Source organism: Diachasma alloeum, unplaced genomic scaffold (genome assembly GCF_001412515.2).
Source record: "Diachasma alloeum isolate Michigan unplaced genomic scaffold, Dall2.0 Dall_scaffold_00832, whole genome shotgun sequence".
In the NCBI taxonomy this organism is placed as follows: Eukaryota; Metazoa; Arthropoda; class Insecta; order Hymenoptera; family Braconidae; genus Diachasma; species Diachasma alloeum.
Genome location: NW_021680959.1, coordinates 21,532 through 42,019, shown reverse-complemented (window position 1 = coordinate 42,019; position 20,488 = coordinate 21,532). Strand labels below are relative to the sequence as shown.

Here is a 20,488-nt window from a genome sequence, read left to right as displayed (position 1 = left end):
TCTCTCTCTCTCTCTCTCTCTCTCTCTCTCTCTCTCTCTCTCTCTCTCTCTCTCTCTCTCTCTCTTCTTATTTTCTCTCATTTCTCCACCTTTCTATACTCTGTCTCTTTCTCTCTGTCTACATACTTACATTATCTCGTTATTCCTATCTTTTCATTTTCCTTTCTCCAACTTTCTACGACCTTGTTCCTACTTTCTCCTCTGTAAACTGTACTTTATTTTCTCACTTTTTTTTTTATTCTTACCCTTTTTGAAATTATCTCTACAGTAGTCAATTATTTATCTATCATCACCCGAGCTGCGACTATTAATTTTTTTCCTACTTAAAACACATCTTCTGATTGCTCCTCTTTCCTCGTGGATTTCTCTTTTTTTTTTAATCCATTTTTTCTCAAACTTCTATACTCTTTTCATTCACTTTTTTTCATTATAATTTGGTGACTACCCAACAGTATTATTTTCAACACAATTATACCACCTGTATTATAATCTGCCCTTTGCTCATATCTCTTTCATTCTAAAAACTTTGTTTCATTCTGTTCCAAAGTATATTTTCCAACTTAATATTTGTCCACTCTATCTCTTTTTATCTCAAATTTCAACCATCTTCTCATATTTCATTTTCCTAATTACCAAATTTTTTTTCTTCTCTATTTTCTTACTTTATTACCACTGCTGCACATTCTTCAATTGATCTTGTCTTTTTCTCAGTTTACCTCTGTATTTTCTTCTACTCTACATATGTCATACACCTCTATCTATATCTGTACTTGTAAAATTAAATCTTCTTCTTACTTTAATTTTCTTATTCTTCACTGTAGATCCATTTGGCTGTGATTTTGTTTCCTCCCTCTAAATGATTTATCATTGGCTTAAAATTGACATAATTATTTCTCGTTATTATTTCCCACCCATAGGATCTATCACAGTACATAAATTTGACCACGAAACACCTGGAATAACTATAGTTGAGTAATTGTGAAATTTGATTAAATCGTCATTATTATGTAAAGAATAAAATGAAAAATGAATAAAAATATTTTATTGATGAAAAAATATTGTATTGAAAGGGTAGAGTGAAGAAATTATTTCAGATGGAAAGCTCCACGGATTGTTGTTCTATTCCCTCGTAGAGACGGAGAACGGGTTGAACTTCTTGTTGGATAAATTCAATAACTTGATCCGGTGATCTTCCAACAAAGGTTGATGGCTCCAAAAGTTGGTCGAGTTGATGTTGTATGGGTTTGAAATAAGGATCATTCTTGATTCGTTGGACGAGATCATTGTCCAAACCGTATTGCTTAACTTGAGCGCCAGCTTGATGCGACAGAACGCGAATCTTCTCATGGCATACCTGACGATCCCCACCAGCTTTAACCATTGCCATAATGATATTTTCAGCAGACATGAAGGGTAACTCTTGAGCTACATGTCGTGCAATAACGTTAGGATAGACGACCAATCCTTGGGTGATGTTATGTAGAGTCATTAAAATAACATCTGCTGAGAGAAATGCTTCTGCTAGTGTTATTCTACGATTTGCTGAGTCATCCAAAGTTCTCTCCAACCACTGATTGGCAGCAGTTTGCAGACTATTCCCTACAAGAGTCATCAAATGTCTGGCAATACTACAACAACGTTCGGAACGCATTGGGTTTCTTTTGTAAGGCATCGCTGATGAACCAATTTGGGTCTCTTCAAATGGCTCTTCTATTTCTTTCATGTTTGCTAATATCCTTATATCACTGCATATCTGCAAGATGAATGGAAAAAAAATGCATTAATTATTATTTCTCGTCATTTGCCTTGATTGTTTGTCGAATAGCTGTACCAAATGAAATGAAATGAATAATTTACTTTATGAACAGTTGCTCCAAGAGATGCCAGTACATTTATACACTCGACGTCCACTTTTCTACTGTAAGTTTGGCCAGTAACTCCATAATGTTTATCAAATCCAGCGAGCTTTGTGACACGATCATCGAGTTTCTTTACTTTATCCCCATCGCCTTCAATTATCATTATGAAATATGAAAAAATAAAAAATATTGACATATTGTGTGCTTAATGATTATGACAATGACAAAAGGGTTAAAGGGTTTTTACCATTGAAAAGTTGTAGAAATGAGGCTTGAGTTCCCGTTGTTCCCTTTACACCTCTGAATTTCAAATCATCCCTAGCACGACGGAGTGCTCTCTCGTCCATTAATAAATCATGCAACCAGAGAGTTGCTCTTTTACCAACTGTCGTTAGTTGAGCCGGTTGAAGATGAGTAAAGCCAAGAGTTGGTAACGATCGGTATTCTTCAGCAAACTTGGTTAATCTCGATATAATACCAATTAATTTTGGAAGGATGATGTCAAAGCCTTTACGAAGAATAAGGAGATCCTGAAAGAAAGAAAAAAAAATGTATATATATTTATTTGTTAATAAAATTGACTAAACAAAGGAATTATAGTTTATTCAAGCTCACTGTATTATCTCCCACATAACAACTGGTAGCTCCAAGATGTATTATTGGTGCGGCTTTCGGGCATTGCTTTCCAAAAACATGAACATGAGCCATAACATCGTGCCGAGTTGCTTTTTCTTCTGTTGCAGCCGCTTCAAAATCAATGTCATTAACATGTGCTTCCATTTCGGCGATTTGCTCGGGTGTTATCATTAAACCCAATTCCTGTAAAGAAAAAATATAATTTTATTCTTCATTTAATTTCAACAAAATTTATTTCAACAATTTCTCCCCCTTTTACGAAATATGTTATCTGATTAGATAAGAAGGGCTGGGCTCGTCATTGACCAGATACTGTAACGTGCGTACAACTTATTCTGATCTCATCGTGGATACACCTGAGGCTATTTTTTTATACAATAATTTTTTTTTTAATTTCCTCCCTTCACAAGATGACATCTGTCTTTACAATTGGGGGTATTGCTTTGAAGGTTGTCAAATTGGTAAGAAAAAAACTTGTGACAATATCTTATTGAAAATTAAATCCTTGAATGAATTATTTAATATGAAATTGATCAATTGAGATGGTTATACGGTTTTGAGATTGGCGGTAAATTGGTGGTGGACTATTTCATGGTAATTTATAATGTTGAAAACTCTCAAATACATTTCATGACAGTTTTACAATGATGTCTTTCGTGACAAAATCTCTCTCCTATAAATAAGCCATTCAATGAAAGTTTGAAAATTTAAAGTGAAATGTTGAAACTATTAACGAAACTCATATTGACATCATATAATGTGAAATCATCTGAACCTGTTGAAATAATGTGAAATCAGTGATTCATGCCAGTTTAGTATCAGTGGTATGATAAAGCTACGTGTTTGTAGAGTGATAATGGTGTATAGAATGTTATTCTCCCCGTCATAAAAATTGAGTTCGTTTGATTATTTCTTCATTTTTTACCAATTTTCAGATTGTCAATTTTATATGCATTATTCTCTATCGAACTGGCAATGGGGGTGAATTTCTCGGAGTTGGTGGAACATGGAATTTGAATGAAGAAAAAAATGCAGATGCCGAGATTGTCGCTTCTGGAGTTTTGGTTGGTTTTTTCATTTATACCAGTGTTGTTCTCATCAGTTACTGCTTTGGGACAACGCAGCATAAGAAAACTCTAGTGGTAACTTTATTATCATATTTTTTTCTCTTTTTCTTTCTGGGGGTTTACAATGCAATTCAATTAAAATCCTCTCAAATTATTCCATCATTTTCAGGAGGTTATCATGAATTTTGTTGGCATGTTCATGTTTATTGCCGTTGGTGGAACAGCTCTTCATTATTGGAATGGATATCAAGCTACAAACAAATACATTTATGCAGCGACTGAGAGACAGGTAAAAATTGTGCATTGAATGATTTTGTAAATTGTCATTGTCTCTTTATGGTATATTATTAAAAGGTTGGATTGGCTCTTGGATCTCTCTGCGTATTGGAAGGCGCTGCATATCTCCTAGACACATTATTGAGCATTTACGCCTTCGCCAAAGAGGAATACATGGATTAAGTATCATTTCTTCAATTTAGTCTTAAATCTTTCATTCTTCAGGCAGCATTTTATATCACATGATCATGTCATTTTCTCATTGTATAAGTTAATAATAAATAATAATAAACATGTCAAAATATTATCTGAAGAAACAAAAAATTGACTAATTGACTAAATGAACAAATTTATTTCACAATGCATATAAAGTTTGAATCAACTGCTTGTCTCAATGATTATTTTAAATTGCCTAATAATAAGAGGCGGTAAGAATATTCTTAGATCAATTAGAAAAGACCTCATTACCTCATTTATCGAGGAAAATAAGGCGGATGATGATGGTGCGTTGGAATCTGACCTCGAAAGGAAAAATTGGAGAAGATAATCCCCAGTTCACCCGCATGACCTGAGATCTGTTCATCATAGTAGCTCTTGCTGGTATATGACGCCCACTATGTACCATGTGGATAGTCGAGATGATTTAATTTGCTACCCCTCGGCAAATTGGTAAACACATTCTCATATCTTATGATAACAAAAAATGTTTCCATGCATCAATGATTATTATGTCATTGAATACTGTTCATTGTTAGTTCTAACAATTAGAACTTGCAACTTTGAACTTTTTTTGTTTCCTTCTAATGTTTCATGCATAAAGCTGACCTAATCTATTTACACTGTACAGCTGGCTATAGCGTATATGCGATGAGGTAAAAAAAATTCAACTTGAACGTGTCCCGCCTATTATTTTTATTATAGACTATAGTTCAAGATCGTTAGCTTCATGATGCCCAATTTTACCTATTGGGATACTTTCTTTCTGGGTTAGATCGATGGATAGTAATATTAGTCATTATTCATCATTTTCAACTTGTAATGTCACCTATTTTTCTCCAATTCAATAGAGTTGATTTCGAAGCATCGCTTCTGGATTAGCGCGTATTTACCACTACTATCAAAGTGATTCATTAAACGCGTCATGTAGAATTTCCTCTACCAAGACAACACCTCTCACGTTATTATGTACCTACTACGCTGCGTATAGTACGCATCTATACATGTTTTATTACAAAACCGGGAGGCGAAGTGGGGGAAAAACTCGCCTTTCAAAAGTAGTATACCGTACTACCACCTACTCCCCCCCCGCCTATGCAACTTGATCGTTGTTGACGTTGGGACACAGTGTCACGCTCTGCGTTCTAGTTTAACTTGCAGCACGATACGGTTAGGTGCTTACCAATCTCGTAATAAAATTCTCTTTTTTTTTCTTTTCCTTTTTGGTCTTTTCAATTTTTGTAAACAATTGTTCTAATGAGAATATTTACTATTATTTTCGTGATTAACGTGTGAAATTTATGAGTATTTGAAGCGGTGAATTTCCTAAATTCTTACGCTCCGAGTTGAATAACATAGCGTTAAACTTGAGAAAAAACGCTGAAAAATTTTCCACTCGAACGGACAGTTCAAGTTATTATTTCAATCTAATTTCAAGAAAAATCCGCCAAACTGGGAGACGGTAGAGGAAAACCTAAAAGAGTCAGGATGGCTGAAGAATCTTTACCACCCGCACCTGTAATTAAGGAGCGTGAGCAAAAACATTCACTTCCTGTCCTCACTAAAATCGCCCAAGTTGTACGTACACAAAAAATAATATCAATTTAATATATGCTGAGCAGTGGTGTGTGTAGATTTTTTTTCCCAATTTCTTGTTAAAAAAACTTTTTTTTTTTAGCTTCTAGCCGTTTTAATAATTGGACTTATTGTTGATCCATTCAACTCTCATCTCAGAATACTCAATCAACCAAAGAGGAATCTTGACGATGTGGCAATTGTTTACATCAGCGTTTCTGGATACTTGCTCATCAATGTGATTTTCATCATTGGATATTTTCTGGGCGATAGAATTCCAAAGAAAACGGTAAGGAAAAATCGTTTTTTTTGTATTTTCTTTCGTGAATATGAAAGAAATTGAAAAAAAAAAAAACAAAATTGAAGGAATTGCTCCATCACTATGAACAACTGAATGTATTGAATGAAATCATGTTGAGGTAATTTAAGTGAAATTTTGAAAATCAATTATGATGTTAGATATTCACTTAATGAAATTCAATGAAAGTAAATGAAAAAATTTGGAAATCGAGTATGGCTAGATTGCAGCTTCAGACTACGCCCTAAGTATGACCGTGTACATTTACACAGCTGTGTGAGTCACCGACTCTCACTAGCAGCGGAGCGAAAAGCTAATTGGTTGTCGTCCCAGCAAGGCGTCTTTACAACATATACATTAATATAAAAAAAATTATTTTTATTTAGAAGATTTTGTGTCCACGTGATGGAGTAACATGAATGTTGCATTGAAAAAAGAGAAAAAAAAAAAAACAAAGTTGAATTGAAATTTCGTTGGGTATTTATATATGCAGCTTCTTTATTATTATTATTTTTAACATTCCTTGGTTTATTATATTCAATCATTTATATTTCATGTAAAAGGTTTGTTTTTCAAGTAGTAAGACATCTGATTTGAGTTTGCCGTTTACAGTCAATAATGTTCTCCGCCGTGGGAGCATGTCTTCACATTGTCGCAGCAAATGTCATGGTACACAAGTGGCGAAGGATGACGGGTAGTTATATCGACTACCAAAGTAATAATGCCGTTTACTCAAGCAAACAGTACAACGATATGTTGATATCTGGAGCTGTATTCACCTTCATCAATGCAATAATTTTTGCTGCTGATGTATTGATTACAATGAGATTGACGTAGCTTAATGAATGAATGATTATTCCCAATTTGGTAATTCAGCTTAGTTTAGCTTAGTTTGATTGATTAGACGCGGACATATCGGCTTGATAATATAATATGTCAAATTAGGACACATTTTATCCTCGAAAATTGTACAAATGGTTTTGTAGCTTAGATGCACAATGCTGTAATCCAAAGTTTGAAATGACTCATAATGTTCAATCCGTCCATTAGTATTTAATTAATATAGTATAATAAAAAATACAGATCTAAGGATCGATCTTCCATCACACTAATAATGAGAATATTTATTTCCATATAATTTTTTTATAATTTATGTCAGTATCTCATAGATTGAAGAATTTTTAAATTGTGTCTTAATGATGAACAACGGAGCCCGTGACTATTCCGTCCATTAAAAAAACATTATTCCTAACAATGAATTTAATGTGCGCTATATTTTAATAATAAATAATAACGATGATTGCCATAGATTTAATTTTATTACTTAATCTGAATTTGTAGAAACTTTGAACGATAAATCTAGCAACTGTCAATAAAAATTGATTAGCCATATCCTTTTCCATTTACAAAATTTGTCAATTTATTTTTTGGAAGAAATTTGTGTTTTGATATTCTACAAGACGAGTTATCACATACTATGATTAAATTAGTCATCATATAGTTATTGATAATTATCCCTTGAATCATTTAAATTATCATTATACACATGGAAGATCCTGATCTATCTATGAACTCTGAAAGTGGCAAACAAACAATTGAACAGCAGTCTGTCAAAACCTCATGTCAAGACTATACTCATCATCAAATTGAGTTATTTTTCACTTGATTAAAAAAATAATTTGGTATGTCATAATAGTATAGAAAAATTAAACTTATTATTCAATGTATAACTAGTACAAATAGCAAAAAATAAGATAACTTCCAAAGGTAAATTTCACGAATAAAAATACAATCAATAAGTGAACTCTAGAATATCAGAATGTAAAATAAACACGTATACCCACACCCACACACCACACACACACACACTCACACACAATTCTTAGGCAAACAAAAATTTCTGGAGAACAAAGAATCAGAAGACGATATCTCAAGGAAAAAAATGGAATTACCAAAATTTGATACAGAACCCAGTCTTGCTGTTTTGCCGCGATTCTTACGATTAATTCAATTCGTGAGTAAGTCCAATTAAATTGGTATTGAATGTGAGCAATTGAATATATTTCAGTTGACAACGCTAGTGGTATTTTCATTGACTATCTACTTGACAGCAATGTCGAGGAGATATTTAACAGATGTAGCATGTGTTTTGCTAATCTGCCTTACTTCCTCTCACTTATTTTTCCAAGGATTGGATATAATGAATCAATTTTTCGGAGATGGTGTTCCAGAATCACCGGTAAAGATTATTATAATATTAATAAATAGTCAATATCTAAGTATACAATGGTATATTTTATATTGCTTTGTAGATGTACATTTTCAGCTTGACAGGAATGATTCTTTTTGCAATCGCCGGAATTTCATTAATTTACTATGTAACAGCGTATATGTCATTTTGGGCTATTTTAATGACCATGGCATTGTGCTTCGTCATTAGTCTATTGTATGCAATAGAAGTGATAGCAGTTCTTCTGTAAGTATTTTTAAGTAGTAAAATCTCTGATTAAATAATAATAATAATAATAATAATAATAACAACTCATTTCCAAGGTACTGGAAAAAAAAATACTCGTCATGGAAAAAATGTCATCCACTAATGATGAAAACAGCATCAATGGAGCCAACAACAAGAACATTATTTACAAAGGCTTGTGAATTTCCCTCTTCAGATGCCAACGTAAGCTACATTATTTTCCCTTGGAATATAATAATTATTTAATCAATGATTTCCCTTGATTGTTTTTATTCTCCTCAAGATTTGCAAATGTGAAATAACAACGAGTGTAAGTGGACAAGGTTTTGTGGATCCAACTATTGATACAGCTATGGAGCATGAATCGAGAAAGATAAATTTTGCCCGAAGACGCCAGTATGTTGATTCTCCTTGCAGTGTACCAGCACTTTCCATTCAGGCAGTTGGTCAAGTTCAAACTGACTGTAGAATAACAAGTCCTGGAGAAGCGCAAGTACGTACTGAATCAATTTCATTCATTTTAATTATTAATAATTAAATTTATTGACTTTCAATTTAAGACAATGAAGGCGCAAATGAAAGAAACAATTATCCAAACGACAAGTACAGGTGAGTTTTGCCATTTTTGTAATTTTCATTGACAATCCCTATACACAGTCGATTATGAATCAGTAGATACACGCCAAGAATCCAACTTGACTCCACAACAGTATTTGGCAACTGGGCCTTGTCTACCGTCGACAATATTATGCCCACAATATCAAATGCCATGCTCGGGAGTCTGTCCTGCATCTGTTGTAATTGTACGAGGTGCATTAAGTGGATCTTGTTGTGGATCGTAAGTTGCAACAATAATATCTTTTTTTTTTTTTCCCCTACCGAGATATTAATTGTAACTTGTTTCGTCATATCAGGTGTAATTGTAGTGATCATCCTGAAAAACCTCCTCTACTACATCACATTAATGGAATGCAAGATAACATTTATGAGCGACCACAGGATTCTGCATTACAACGCACTACCACTTCAATAATTGTAGACTCAGATATCGATAGGACTTCTGGCGACCAAGTGCCTGAAGAAAAGGGTTCGAGCGCACAACGACGAATTTATAAAAACACTCGTCGTATTTAACTTGGGTTTTCATTGCTCTAAAAGTAGATGCGAGGATCCATTGATAAATTCATAAATTTTATTTCATCATTCCAAATCATTGATTCTATTAAAATTTTCAATGTGTTGCATTATTATTCACAGTTATCTTCAGGCTAATCTACAAATTATATATATTATATAGATTTCATTAGATATTCTAGCACTACATTTAACAAATCAACAAAAATATTGAAAAAATGTAAATGACAAAAATTATCATCTCATACGTCTCAAGGTCCCATGTATGGTTTTGATATGGCCGGTGAGCAACTTGAGTATTCTAATGCTGCCTTGAAAAAAAATTTATCATCAGTTGAAAAGTTGTCACTGACGCCTTCTGATGCCATCAGTCAAGAGGATAGCAAGAGGAAATATATATGTTTTGTTGTTGTTGTTGATTTTTTTTTTTTATATATATATCATGTTATGTAATGCCTAATTCATATCCTCCCTATATTTATAGAACCATACCCAGAAGTACACAGAATCTTGGCAGAATAAATGAAAAAAATAATTCAAAAAAAAATAATACAGGCAAGTGCAGATTGAGAAGAAAATTGAGAAATATTTTGATGATTATTTGTTAATTAATTAACAGATATTGAAAATTCTGATGGAAGGAATAGTCATGAAAAGGATCAAGAAGATTATTCATCGTTGGAACTCTCCAAGACCACTACTGCACCAAAAAATAATTCATCGAAAATGATGAAGATCGAAGATGAAAATTCAAAAACATTAAAAGTTGAAAATGAGTATGTATTGAAAACAATAAAATCTGAGAGCCACGCTCAGAGGTATTCATCACATATTGGAGAAGTTATGTCGAAATTATGTGGAAAACAAATGGACGACATAGGCAATGCATCACCATCGTCTATAGTCACTCTCTCAAATATGATGATAAAAAAATCGAAAACCGAAAATAGTTATGAAAAATTAATTACACTATTAAAAAGCAAAGTTGATGAAGAAATTGATGAAAAATTAGGCAGTGGAAAATCAACACTAGATAATGAAGGAGAAATATCCAGTTGTCGTAATTCTAATCTATTGTCAAGCTATAGAGTCGTTAAAATGGCCAAGAGAATTAAGCCTCTATATCGCGAAAGTCTAACCACCACCGGATCCAATGAGACCAGCACTGAAAACGAGGAGGATTTAACGCTTACTACTCCTCTATTACAAGTACCAGCAGATATAAAATTCAAACAACATTCACCTTACACTACTCGTATTAGTGAGCCTAAGAGCATCACAACAAGCTCGATAGTTTGTGGATATTCATCTAATAAACAAGGACAAATAATACAACCAAGACATGCACATACAGAGGAAACTCAGCATAACACCGGAAATGGTCTGCAATATGTGTCAGATCGCAAAGAACCTTCAATCTCTGAAACAGGACCAACATCTATCACTGATAATAAAGTAATGAATTTGAAAAATGCCGAAAATTTATCACAAGAAGGTTTATATCTCCATATACATGACAATATTCACAAATTATGAAACAAAGTCAAGAGAATATTCCAATATCTTATTCCTATACAGTGCAATCATCAATGAGCTACCGTGGTGAGCAGCAATTTAAAAAATTAAATAATTCCAAAAGTTTAATAAGTAATGAGGCCAGAGCTGGGGAAGTGAGTGCAGATAGCCAGATGGAATTACAATTCCAATATTCAAATGAAGAAATACAAACGAACCAAATTCATCAAATTTCTGGCAGAACCATCCCGAGCGAGCTATCTATCGTGATGGAAAGTCTCAATGAGACAAATGAAACGTACGATTAATGATCCAATTCCGTAATCGCTTGGAGAGCACTGTGGGATACTGGTTGTATATTTTTTTAGGAATTTTCATCAACATCGTTGCCCTCACTATCAAATAGATTTATCAGCTACAAGTCACGTTGTCAATTGCGAAAAAGAGACAATTAAAGCTTGTAGTGAACGTGTAAAAAATCACAAGCGGTACTGTCGCAAAAAAAAAAAACACGGGTAATCAAAATTCAACAACTATTTGTATGATAATAGTATTTTCAATTGTTTATAGTAATTATCTTAAAATTTCAATTACCCTTCCTTTTCATCTCTTGGGTTATACAAAAAAATTTCAATTCAGCATAATCATTAAGAAAAACAAGCAAAATTACTTGACAAATGTAAAAAATTGAACAATTTCCATTAACATTACTTATCCAATACAGGCTGGAAATTTATGCACGTGAAATGAATATTCAAGTTGCCTGCGGATGGGGTTGTTCAGGTCCATGTGTTCATAGAGTGAGTTGGACATTTTTATGATAATTAATCATAAGAAGAATCTTATTCTCAAATGTGTTTCTCTCTTTGAAAATAGCGATTATGTGTGCCAAAGTCATATCAGAGGAAAGGTTTACATGATTTCAGAAGATACGAATATCTTTGTGGAAAAAATAAACGAGCAAGCAAACGAAACGACGAAACACTTGATATCTGCTATCTATCGTAATACAAGGTTTATTTTTCGATTGAACAATAATGTATTAAGAGATTATTATTTTAGAGAGACAGAGAGTGATTTTATTATTATTACGGAAATAAAAAATGTTTTTGTTTTTACTAATCAGTGCTACAGTTTTTGCGTCTGCAATATGATTCTCAATGAAAAATCTCAACAATGTAATAGCTATGAACCTCGATTGATCATTCAATACTACTATTTTCTGTTACCTGATTGCTTTAAAAATATGTCTATATTCCTTGAATAGTAAAAATGTTTTCAATAAATCTCATAGAATATCTTTTCAATTACAAAGCATTGCCTATATAAAAAGAATCTTCAACAATTGCTTGATTGAAAAATTGAGGAAAAACTTAGAAAAGAAATACTTAGAAAAGAGTACAACTATAATATTAAGACAATCTGTTGAGAATAGGTCTGGGCTGTTTGAATTTGGAAAAGTCATTATTCGTCAAGGCAATCATTCTCTTTTCCCATATGGAATCATCATATGCTACTTGCTGAATATTATGTGGAATAGTCTCAATAATTCTGTTAAACCTTTTTGACTCTTGATTTAAAGGCCAATTGGTTTGAATATTTTGCATAACTTGTCGTACAGCGTTATTCTCACACGTTTCCTTTCTTGGATTATTTCCTACGTAATTAATTTGTACATCTCGAGAAATGAGGTGGTGAAAATCATTTGGCGAGCAGAAAAAATTATCAGCATTAAATAGCAAAGGCATCCAAGTAATCTGTGCTGATGCTGATTGATACATTTTTTCGCAAGTTGTTGCAACTTTGTTAGGGCACATGTAGTTGTTTACATTTCCATTAATGTCCTGTGTCTTAATATTTTCAATAAATTGATGATTTTTACACGATAGAGAATTGTTAGAATAATGCTGTACTATCCTTTGATTCAAGCTAGAACCGTTTTGTTGTTCTTCGTTGGCTGAATTACTGAGTCTGAAGAAGTGACAAGATTTCTGACGTAGATTTAACTTTTTCCTACTCATATTTATTCTCGATGACTCTTCTAACTCTGGAGAAATAGTTTCATTGTCGTTGATACCAGAAAGTTGAATTTTTTCCTTGAAAAATCTTCCATCTCTTGTATAATTCTTCTTTCCAAACTCAATGAATCTTCTACATACTTTAACTTTTCCGTCCTTATCTACTATACCGTACTCTTCGACCTTTATTGTGGCAAAAACAAGAAATTTCGACAATGTATATGTATATATGAACATTCAACAATCAGTAGCAGTGGATCTCGTGTTTGCGACGCCATTTTATTATTATAACTAAATTAAATTGTTGGGATTAAAAATTCAAGAGAGAGAGAGAAAAAGTGCTTATATGATAACCTAAACAGAGAGAATAGATAACCTACACGGATGACCCGCGGAACAAATTCAATTGCATCATTTCATTGAAAATGTAAATGAATATGTCATATTTTTCACTTCATTTTACCATGTGGTAATTTAATGTTCTTATTATCGTTATTTAAATATTGATTCATTGTGTAAATGAGTTGTTAATTATTGAAAAAAAAAAAAAAACAAAAACAAAAAACAAAAAACGATTACGCACCATTTCAGCTTTAGCGAGGAAAATCCATAATCGACGCCACGTGCTAAATTTATTTTGATCACTAAAGTTGAAACGCATCTCCATGGATGCATAACGAGCAGCCAGTGGACTACGATAATCACTAAATTCATTGGCTTTAGACATTTTCAGTTGCAGTTCAGCTTGATAGTTTTTTTAAAATTGAAATTCACCGCTCACTGTTGCAGACAATAATGTATTGAAATGTGAATTCAGTGAGATCAACTGATCAACTGGAAGATTAGTGGGTGACAGTGGGCTTTATAAACACGATCAACTGAGCAATGTATGTAATGAAGATGCCAGCAGCGCTAGCAGTGGCATTTTCAAGAATTTATTTGAATTCTCTTGCCAATTATAATAATCAAGTTGAGTTGAACTTGTATCGAATGAGAGTAAAACGTTTTTATAAGACAATTAGCACTGAATAGAATTCTCTTGAATAGCCAAGTAGAAACTATAGTAAAAATGTTGCATCGTGCTCAGTCATGTAGGAAGTGATAAAATACAATGATTGCAGAAAGGGGAAGATAACAAAAACCTGAGGGATTTTTCTATCGTAAGACGAGCAATATTGCACTCAGTTGAAAAGAAAACTTGGCGTACTAAAGTACATAAAAATGGAAGGTACACATATATTAATGAATTAATTGAAAATTATAGTGCAAGAATAACATTTTTTTAAAATAATATCAGCAATGATAAAATGACAAAAGTGATGAGTCGAAATGAAAAAAATTAAAAAATCGTAAGAAGAAAGAATCCCCACGTTCTATTTTTATGATGTGAGAAGAGGGACAAAGTTATTGTTCGCGTGTTCATGGTCACGTTGGTTCTTATTTTGCCATACAGATTGAAAGTATTGTTTTCAACGTGATTGTCGCAAACACAATGAAATAAATCCACTGATTGTGATTATCCGGTGACTTACAACGTTTTCGGGAGAGAGATTTGGATGTGCCCAGTCGACGGTGATTTCTGCACCATGAATAAAATTGGAACGCTCTGGTACCAATCTACGTCGAGCCATTGCAGCGTCAATGTGGGTTTTGTAGAAAATAAGCGCATTTTTGGGGCGTTCGTCTGGAAGACGATAAACTGACACTTTTTCCACTCCACTTGTTGTTTCAAATATTTTCTGAAATAATATTTGAAGATTATAAAAAGTTGGAAAAGATGAAAAAAAAAATGAAAAAAAATGAAATTATTACCTTAATGAATGCCTCAGTATTGAAAAGTCTTGGCAAATGGCTAACACAGAGTCGACAATTGTTGACACTGGCGAGAACGCCGATTCTCCTTCCATTCCGAATCTCATAACTATTGAGATCTTGAATTGCCCTTTGTGCATCTCTGGCATTGGTATACATTACAAAACAGTAGCCTCTATTTGTTCCAGAAAAATCCATCATCAGGCGAATTTCATAAATTTCACCAATCCGTCGGAAGATTGGGTAGATTTCAGATTCGTCAACATCACGAGGAAGTTTGCCGACGAAAACTTCACATTTAGGGCTGGGAGGTGGACCAATCCAATTGGGAGGTGGCCCCAATTTTCTTTGACCATTCACTTGGGTTATTGATAAACCCGACTCATTCACTAATTCAAGAACTCGCTTGGTTGTCTCTATTTGTGCATCCACATCAGTTGAAAAATGTTTGACAGGCTGGTGAGAAAGGCCTTTCGATCTGCTATTCCGTTGTTTATCTATACCATTTTAAAAATCCAGAGAAAATCATTTAATAAAAATAAATAAATAGAAACATTACGATTAATTACCTGCATCCATGTTGCGTAGTGGAAATGAATGACTCATTTTTTAATTTTTATAGCCTCTTATAATGATATATTATTATAATACTAAACTCTAACAAGAGTAGAACACTGAGATGATATGAGAAATGGTTGCATCTGTGAGGGGGAATTTTGAAAAATTATTCCAACAAGTCAGCTATGAAACAGCTCAGAGGACAGTTACCAGAGGACTGACGCTTTCGAAACTAAAATATCATGTACATGTGACGGCTGCTGCCGTCGTCTTCTGAACAACCAATAGATTCCAACTGTATCCCACAAACCACCAATAAAAATCCTGTAGGATGTCAGCAGTAGTGGGGATAGTTTTGAAATGGTCTCGAATTTTGGTATAATAATTCCATGAATATCGTTTCCTAAAAAAAAAAAATTCATAAAATAGTCGTCTTTTGTTACCATTCCAACTCTATTGAGAATTTAAACTGTTGTCTTTTTTTCATCATCAACAATCATGTATACAATAAATGACAGAGAAGTGCTGTTATAATACATTAATAACGCACAAGTTGGGTGAAATTGCATTTTTGACGAACGTGAGATTTACCAATCTCTCTGTATATATATATATTTCATTATATTGCGTAACTACTCACGCTTCGCATTTGTTAAACTTTTCGCAAGTTAATGGAAACGCAAAAATAATGGAAAATTAAAAACAAAGAAAAAAATCATGATTATAGAGGATGGAGTGTCATTTGTCCCTGTGGAGGTCATTCAATTGTCCAAAATACGCCATAGAACATAATTCAGGCCGCTGTCAGTGTGCTGATAAAAAGCCACAACTATAGATGACGAACACCTGGGGTCTCTTGTTCCGAGAAAATGAATACGGTCGGCCGGGCCGGGCCATAGCGTACATTTTTTGCCACAAATAATAATTCCAAGAAAATAATGCCAAATGCTCTTTGCATGGGGGAAGCATTATGGTGAAAGAAAAATTAACAACAATGATGCGAAAATTTATTCGTAAAATTGACAATGTTTAAGGTGAACTTTTTGAATAAATGAAGGAATTTATTCAATAGAGTATTTTTATATTATCTATTAATTGGCAAAATATTTGGATGAAAATTTTGATTAAAATTTTTCATCAAGTTAATCACAGCAACTTTAATCCCACGCGAGCTCTCATCTATGGTAATGTCTTTGTTTTTAATAACAAGTACATACATATATAGGTATATTACGTGACAACGGGTTGGTCCCTGACAAGGCAAATAAGCGTATGCGGCAATCCAGGCGCACAATAGCGTCTACAATAAAAAACCCCTTCAGTATGTATACGCACTTGGTGTCTATCTGCTGTCGACAAACATAACTAGGCATTCCTATTCCTTCTCCTTCGGTTTTCTTCTTTTTCTCTGCTTGGACGCGCCTCTCAAGCACCTGTATGATTCACTTACGAGTAGTCTGCGACCGTCTCTCGTCTATGCAAATCGCATCGGGAAATTTTCTCAATTAAGAAAAAGTTCCATTGAGTTTCAGAAAGACGCCCATGGTGGAAGAAATTGAAAATTCAAAAATCGACTAATATTGCTGGAGCAAATCATCATTCTCAAGTGTTGAATGTGAATGCTGAAGAGCGTGATATCATGCTTAATCGAAAAGTATTTATAAGGATAATCAGTGTGGTAAGTGACATGTTGAAAAATTAAATATAGAAAATTCTAGTGAGATTCATTTATTAATTCATTTATGCAATCCGAGTTTGAAGAAAAATTATCTGTTTAGCTTCTTTGCATTGCTGCTGTTGTGGCTCTTCGTGTGACCGATGATGAGAGCAGACGAGTATTCCACTATCTTCGGAATTACAGTCGAGAGTGGACACTCTTGAACAATGTGACGTGGGGTAGCGTAGGTAATTTAATGAAGTCAAGTTAATTCAAAGTGTTTTAAACAAATAAATAAATAAATTGCAAGAGATTTTGACGTCCTCGACCCCATGTTTCTTCACTGTTACAGGTGCAGCTCTAGCGACAGTAACGTGCGGTGGTTACGTGATAATCACAATGGGCCTATTATGTGCTGCTGCAACTGGGGAGCTTCATGGAAGAAAAACGGTAATATGAAATTGAATAAAAATTTTCAATTCGTTTTTTTCTTTAGCTAATTTATATATTAATATAAAAAAATTATTGTATTGCTTCACCTAACAAAAGAGAAAGTGAAAGATAAAAACCATTTGGAGTAGATTATACTAGCGTGAGAAACGCCCGCTGACATTGACAATCAAGGCAAGAAAAAAGTGGGAATAATATTTTTAATGCCAATAGACGTAATGCTTTGCTCACCTTTTCGCCATGAGTCACATTAGCAGACAGTATTATAGCGATTTTCTATAGAGAGTATCGATATTTCATATAGTTGTGGGAGTTTACTTTATTCAACCGAATGAGTTACAAGGTTTTATCACGTCTCATTGATCCACATATTTTTTTATGCTTTGACAATAATTTGTCATTTGTAATTTGTAATTTTCTCATAACAAGTGGGATGGGCAGTGGGCACATGTCCAAGAACAATACCAACTAAAATGAGATAGGATTTTAAAACAATAAAGCAATTCGGAAAGTCGTTAAAATAGTACATTAGAGTACAAGGGCACACATTTCGTTTAGTTAAAAACCAAGTTTATACCCGAGTGATGTATAATATTTAATGCCACACCGTGCAGAAGTCGAGTTTGAAGCAGCGTGCGGTAAACTTGATTTATTGCACTGCGTGACATAAAATATATCAACTCAAATGGCCTTCTTATCCTAGAGCCAAACAGTGCATGCCTTCTCTCAATTTCTCTTCATTTCCTCCACTTGCAAAAAAATGACACAAATGATTTCAATATTTTTCTATATAATGACCGGAGGGTAAAAACAAAAAAAAATAAATAAAAAAATAACTCCATTCGTTATGATTATATTTTGTTAAGGAACTTTTTCTTCTTGGACTTGGAGTTATTCTTTTTGGTGTTGTCGGAGCACTTTCGCTGGCATCAATTGAAAGTGTTCCACCTGATTTAGTAGATAATGCCGCTGTACTTGGCGCTTTGTGCCTCGTTACTGCGCTAGTATTCATAGCCGATTTACTCATGACTACACCGGAACAGAGGAAGAAGAAGAGGCAACATGACGACACACCAACTTACAAAGAACCAGGCAAGTTTTGAGACTTTGAGGAGTACAACGTATTATTCATTTGTTATTGTTGCTTTTTTTTTTCTTTTTTTTTTTCAAATCAAAATTATTCATGTGCTTTTGTAGTAATAAAACTTGTCTATACATGCAAATCATGCTTATATGTTCACTGCATTTTCTCAATCCAAATATTACGTATTATTAGTTTAATATGAATTACTCTGCTCATCCGCTAAACTTCATTGATATATTTTTTTTCATCTTTTTTGTTACTTCTACTGAACTTTTTTTCTCCTTATATATGTTGCAAACTTTCCGTGCTATTGTAAATAAATGTAAAGAAATGAAAAAGAAAAATATTACGAAATTTATGGAAATGTAGCTAAGCCTACGACAACATTATCGATGGAAAAGGAGGCAAAAATAGGGAAAAATGATGGAAGCATACAGAGTCTACATGAAAATGCAACAAGTGGCAATATTAATGAAGGTTTTGATAAACTATCTCATAAAAATCATCATGATGGAATTCAGTCATCGGACAGAGTACATCGGCCGACAACGTCTGACGTTGGTGTTTCGCCAGAATATACCAATAGTTCTGATGGAGATATTAAATTTATTGATGCTGAGAGGCAATTTAGAGAGGCTCAAAATAATAGACGTCACTCGGAAAATGCTGATCGATACAGGGAATTGGATGGAGCAAATAATGAGAGGAATTTTTATGAAGGACCGAAGCTTATTATCCGACCATCTGATGAAGTTGATACCCCGCGATTTCCAATCAGTGGTGATAAGTATGAAGCTGCATTTCCAAAGATGATCAATCCTAGCGTCAAAATTATGGCAATTGAAAGACACATGGATGATAACTCCAACAATAATCATGGAAGGTGAAACGATTGTTTTCTTCTTTATTATTTTTAGTTTCATGAAATGTTTCTGATATTTATTATCATTATTATTACTACTATTTTGTTAAATATCAATGTTATTGATATGATATTTATAAATTAGATACTCGGATTCAAGTCAATATGACAACGTGCCAACCCGTATAGCTCCGGGAATTCTGAAACACGATCGAGATCGTTCGTACAATATCTCGCGAGCTTTAGGTACAGATCGCCATAGAGACGAGATTGATGCACTCGAGGAGTGGGTTGGTGTGCTGCGAAAATCAACAACTGGTACACAAACTAGAAATATACCGTCGTCTCCAACAGACCCGGGATACGTCCGACATACTGCCAATAATTGGCCTCGAGAAATGAAAGGCAAAATTTCAGGATCCATTCTCCAACGAGAAATGAATGATGGCTAATATCACCGAGCATTACAAAACTTTACAAAACTTTTTTTTTTTTTTTCCATACAAATTTGACTATTTTTTTTAGTTTTCATTCATCATGGAGATTGAAATGTACACTTATTAACTTCTGATACATTGTGAAAATATGTAATGGATTTGTATGCTTGAAAATTTAAAAGATTAATCTTAAAAATATATTTTTACTTTTCGTGTTTAGTATTTTTCCCAAACTTCTGTAGGATAAATATATATCATATAATAATGTAGGAATAGTCAGTATTTTTTTGTGCACTTGGTAAATTAATCCTCATAACATCGATTAAAATAATTTTTCGACAAATCAAAGTACAAACAACAAATAGTCTTCAATTTTAAGGGGAATTGGAAGTAAGTATGCAGTAACCAATAAAAGAACAAACTTTAAAGCTTTGAGTTATATAAACATATGAAATGGAAAGAATTATGACAAGTTATAAGCATTTAGAGTGGTTATAAATATATACACAGATCCAGGGGATTTATTCGTTTGGTTATTTGAGCTTTTTTTTTTTTTTT

At 33.5% G+C, this 20,488-nt stretch overlaps 5 protein-coding genes across 9 annotated transcripts; 4 read left to right on the top strand and 1 right to left on the bottom strand.

Moving 5' to 3' along the window:
• Positions 1-1,025: 1,025 nt before the first annotated feature.
• Positions 1,026-14,042, bottom strand: LOC107044886 (adenylosuccinate lyase). Its single transcript, XM_015266947.2, has 5 exons — positions 13,654-14,042; positions 2,475-2,678; positions 2,107-2,389; positions 1,858-2,009; positions 1,026-1,753 (listed from the first exon to the last, which is right to left on the bottom strand). The coding sequence occupies exons 1-5, from the start codon at positions 13,795-13,797 to the stop codon at positions 1,091-1,093; spliced, it is 1,446 nt and encodes a 481-aa protein (XP_015122433.1). The 5' UTR covers positions 13,798-14,042; the 3' UTR covers positions 1,026-1,090.
• Positions 2,813-4,159, top strand: LOC107044889 (protein snakeskin). The gene is made up of 4 exons (XM_015266951.2): positions 2,813-2,956; positions 3,431-3,637; positions 3,732-3,851; positions 3,917-4,159. The coding sequence occupies exons 1-4, from the start codon at positions 2,906-2,908 to the stop codon at positions 4,019-4,021; spliced, it is 483 nt and encodes a 160-aa protein (XP_015122437.1). The 5' UTR covers positions 2,813-2,905; the 3' UTR covers positions 4,022-4,159.
• Positions 5,147-7,319, top strand: LOC107044888. 3 transcript variants are annotated; one of them, XM_015266949.1, is made up of 4 exons: positions 5,147-5,224; positions 5,493-5,632; positions 5,733-5,918; positions 6,540-7,319. In XM_015266949.1, exons 2-4 carry the CDS (start codon positions 5,543-5,545, stop codon positions 6,762-6,764), a joined length of 501 nt encoding a protein of 166 aa, XP_015122435.1. In that variant the 5' UTR covers positions 5,147-5,224; positions 5,493-5,542; the 3' UTR covers positions 6,765-7,319. The 3 variants fall into 3 exon arrangements, with proteins under 3 accessions (XP_015122435.1, XP_015122434.1, XP_015122436.1); XM_015266948.1 differs by having other exon boundaries at positions 5,152-5,244; XM_015266950.1 differs by having other exon boundaries at positions 5,170-5,229.
• LOC107044885 lies at positions 7,797-12,397 on the top strand. 3 transcript variants are annotated; one of them, XM_015266945.2, is made up of 10 exons: positions 7,797-8,607; positions 8,687-8,896; positions 8,964-9,012; positions 9,079-9,241; positions 9,318-10,092; positions 10,157-11,032; positions 11,116-11,350; positions 11,421-11,567; positions 11,777-11,852; positions 11,929-12,397. In XM_015266945.2, exons 5-10 carry the CDS (start codon positions 9,990-9,992, stop codon positions 12,058-12,060), a joined length of 1,569 nt encoding a protein of 522 aa, XP_015122431.1. In that variant the 5' UTR covers positions 7,797-8,607; positions 8,687-8,896; positions 8,964-9,012; positions 9,079-9,241; positions 9,318-9,989; the 3' UTR covers positions 12,061-12,397. The 3 variants fall into 3 exon arrangements, with proteins under 3 accessions (XP_015122431.1, XP_015122432.1, XP_015122430.1); XM_015266944.2 differs by lacking the exon at positions 7,797-8,607 and having other exon boundaries at positions 8,882-9,241; XM_015266946.2 differs by lacking the exons at positions 10,157-11,032; positions 11,116-11,350; positions 11,421-11,567; positions 11,777-11,852; positions 11,929-12,397 and having other exon boundaries at positions 9,318-10,091.
• A 2,741-nt stretch (positions 14,043-16,783) lies between the features above and the next one.
• LOC107044881 lies at positions 16,784-20,133 on the top strand. Its single transcript, XM_015266938.2, has 6 exons — positions 16,784-17,118; positions 17,219-17,345; positions 17,450-17,547; positions 18,414-18,639; positions 19,001-19,514; positions 19,639-20,133. Exons 1-6 carry the CDS (start codon positions 17,080-17,082, stop codon positions 19,943-19,945), a joined length of 1,311 nt encoding a protein of 436 aa, XP_015122424.1. The 5' UTR covers positions 16,784-17,079; the 3' UTR covers positions 19,946-20,133.
• The last annotated feature ends 355 nt before the right edge of the window (positions 20,134-20,488 follow it).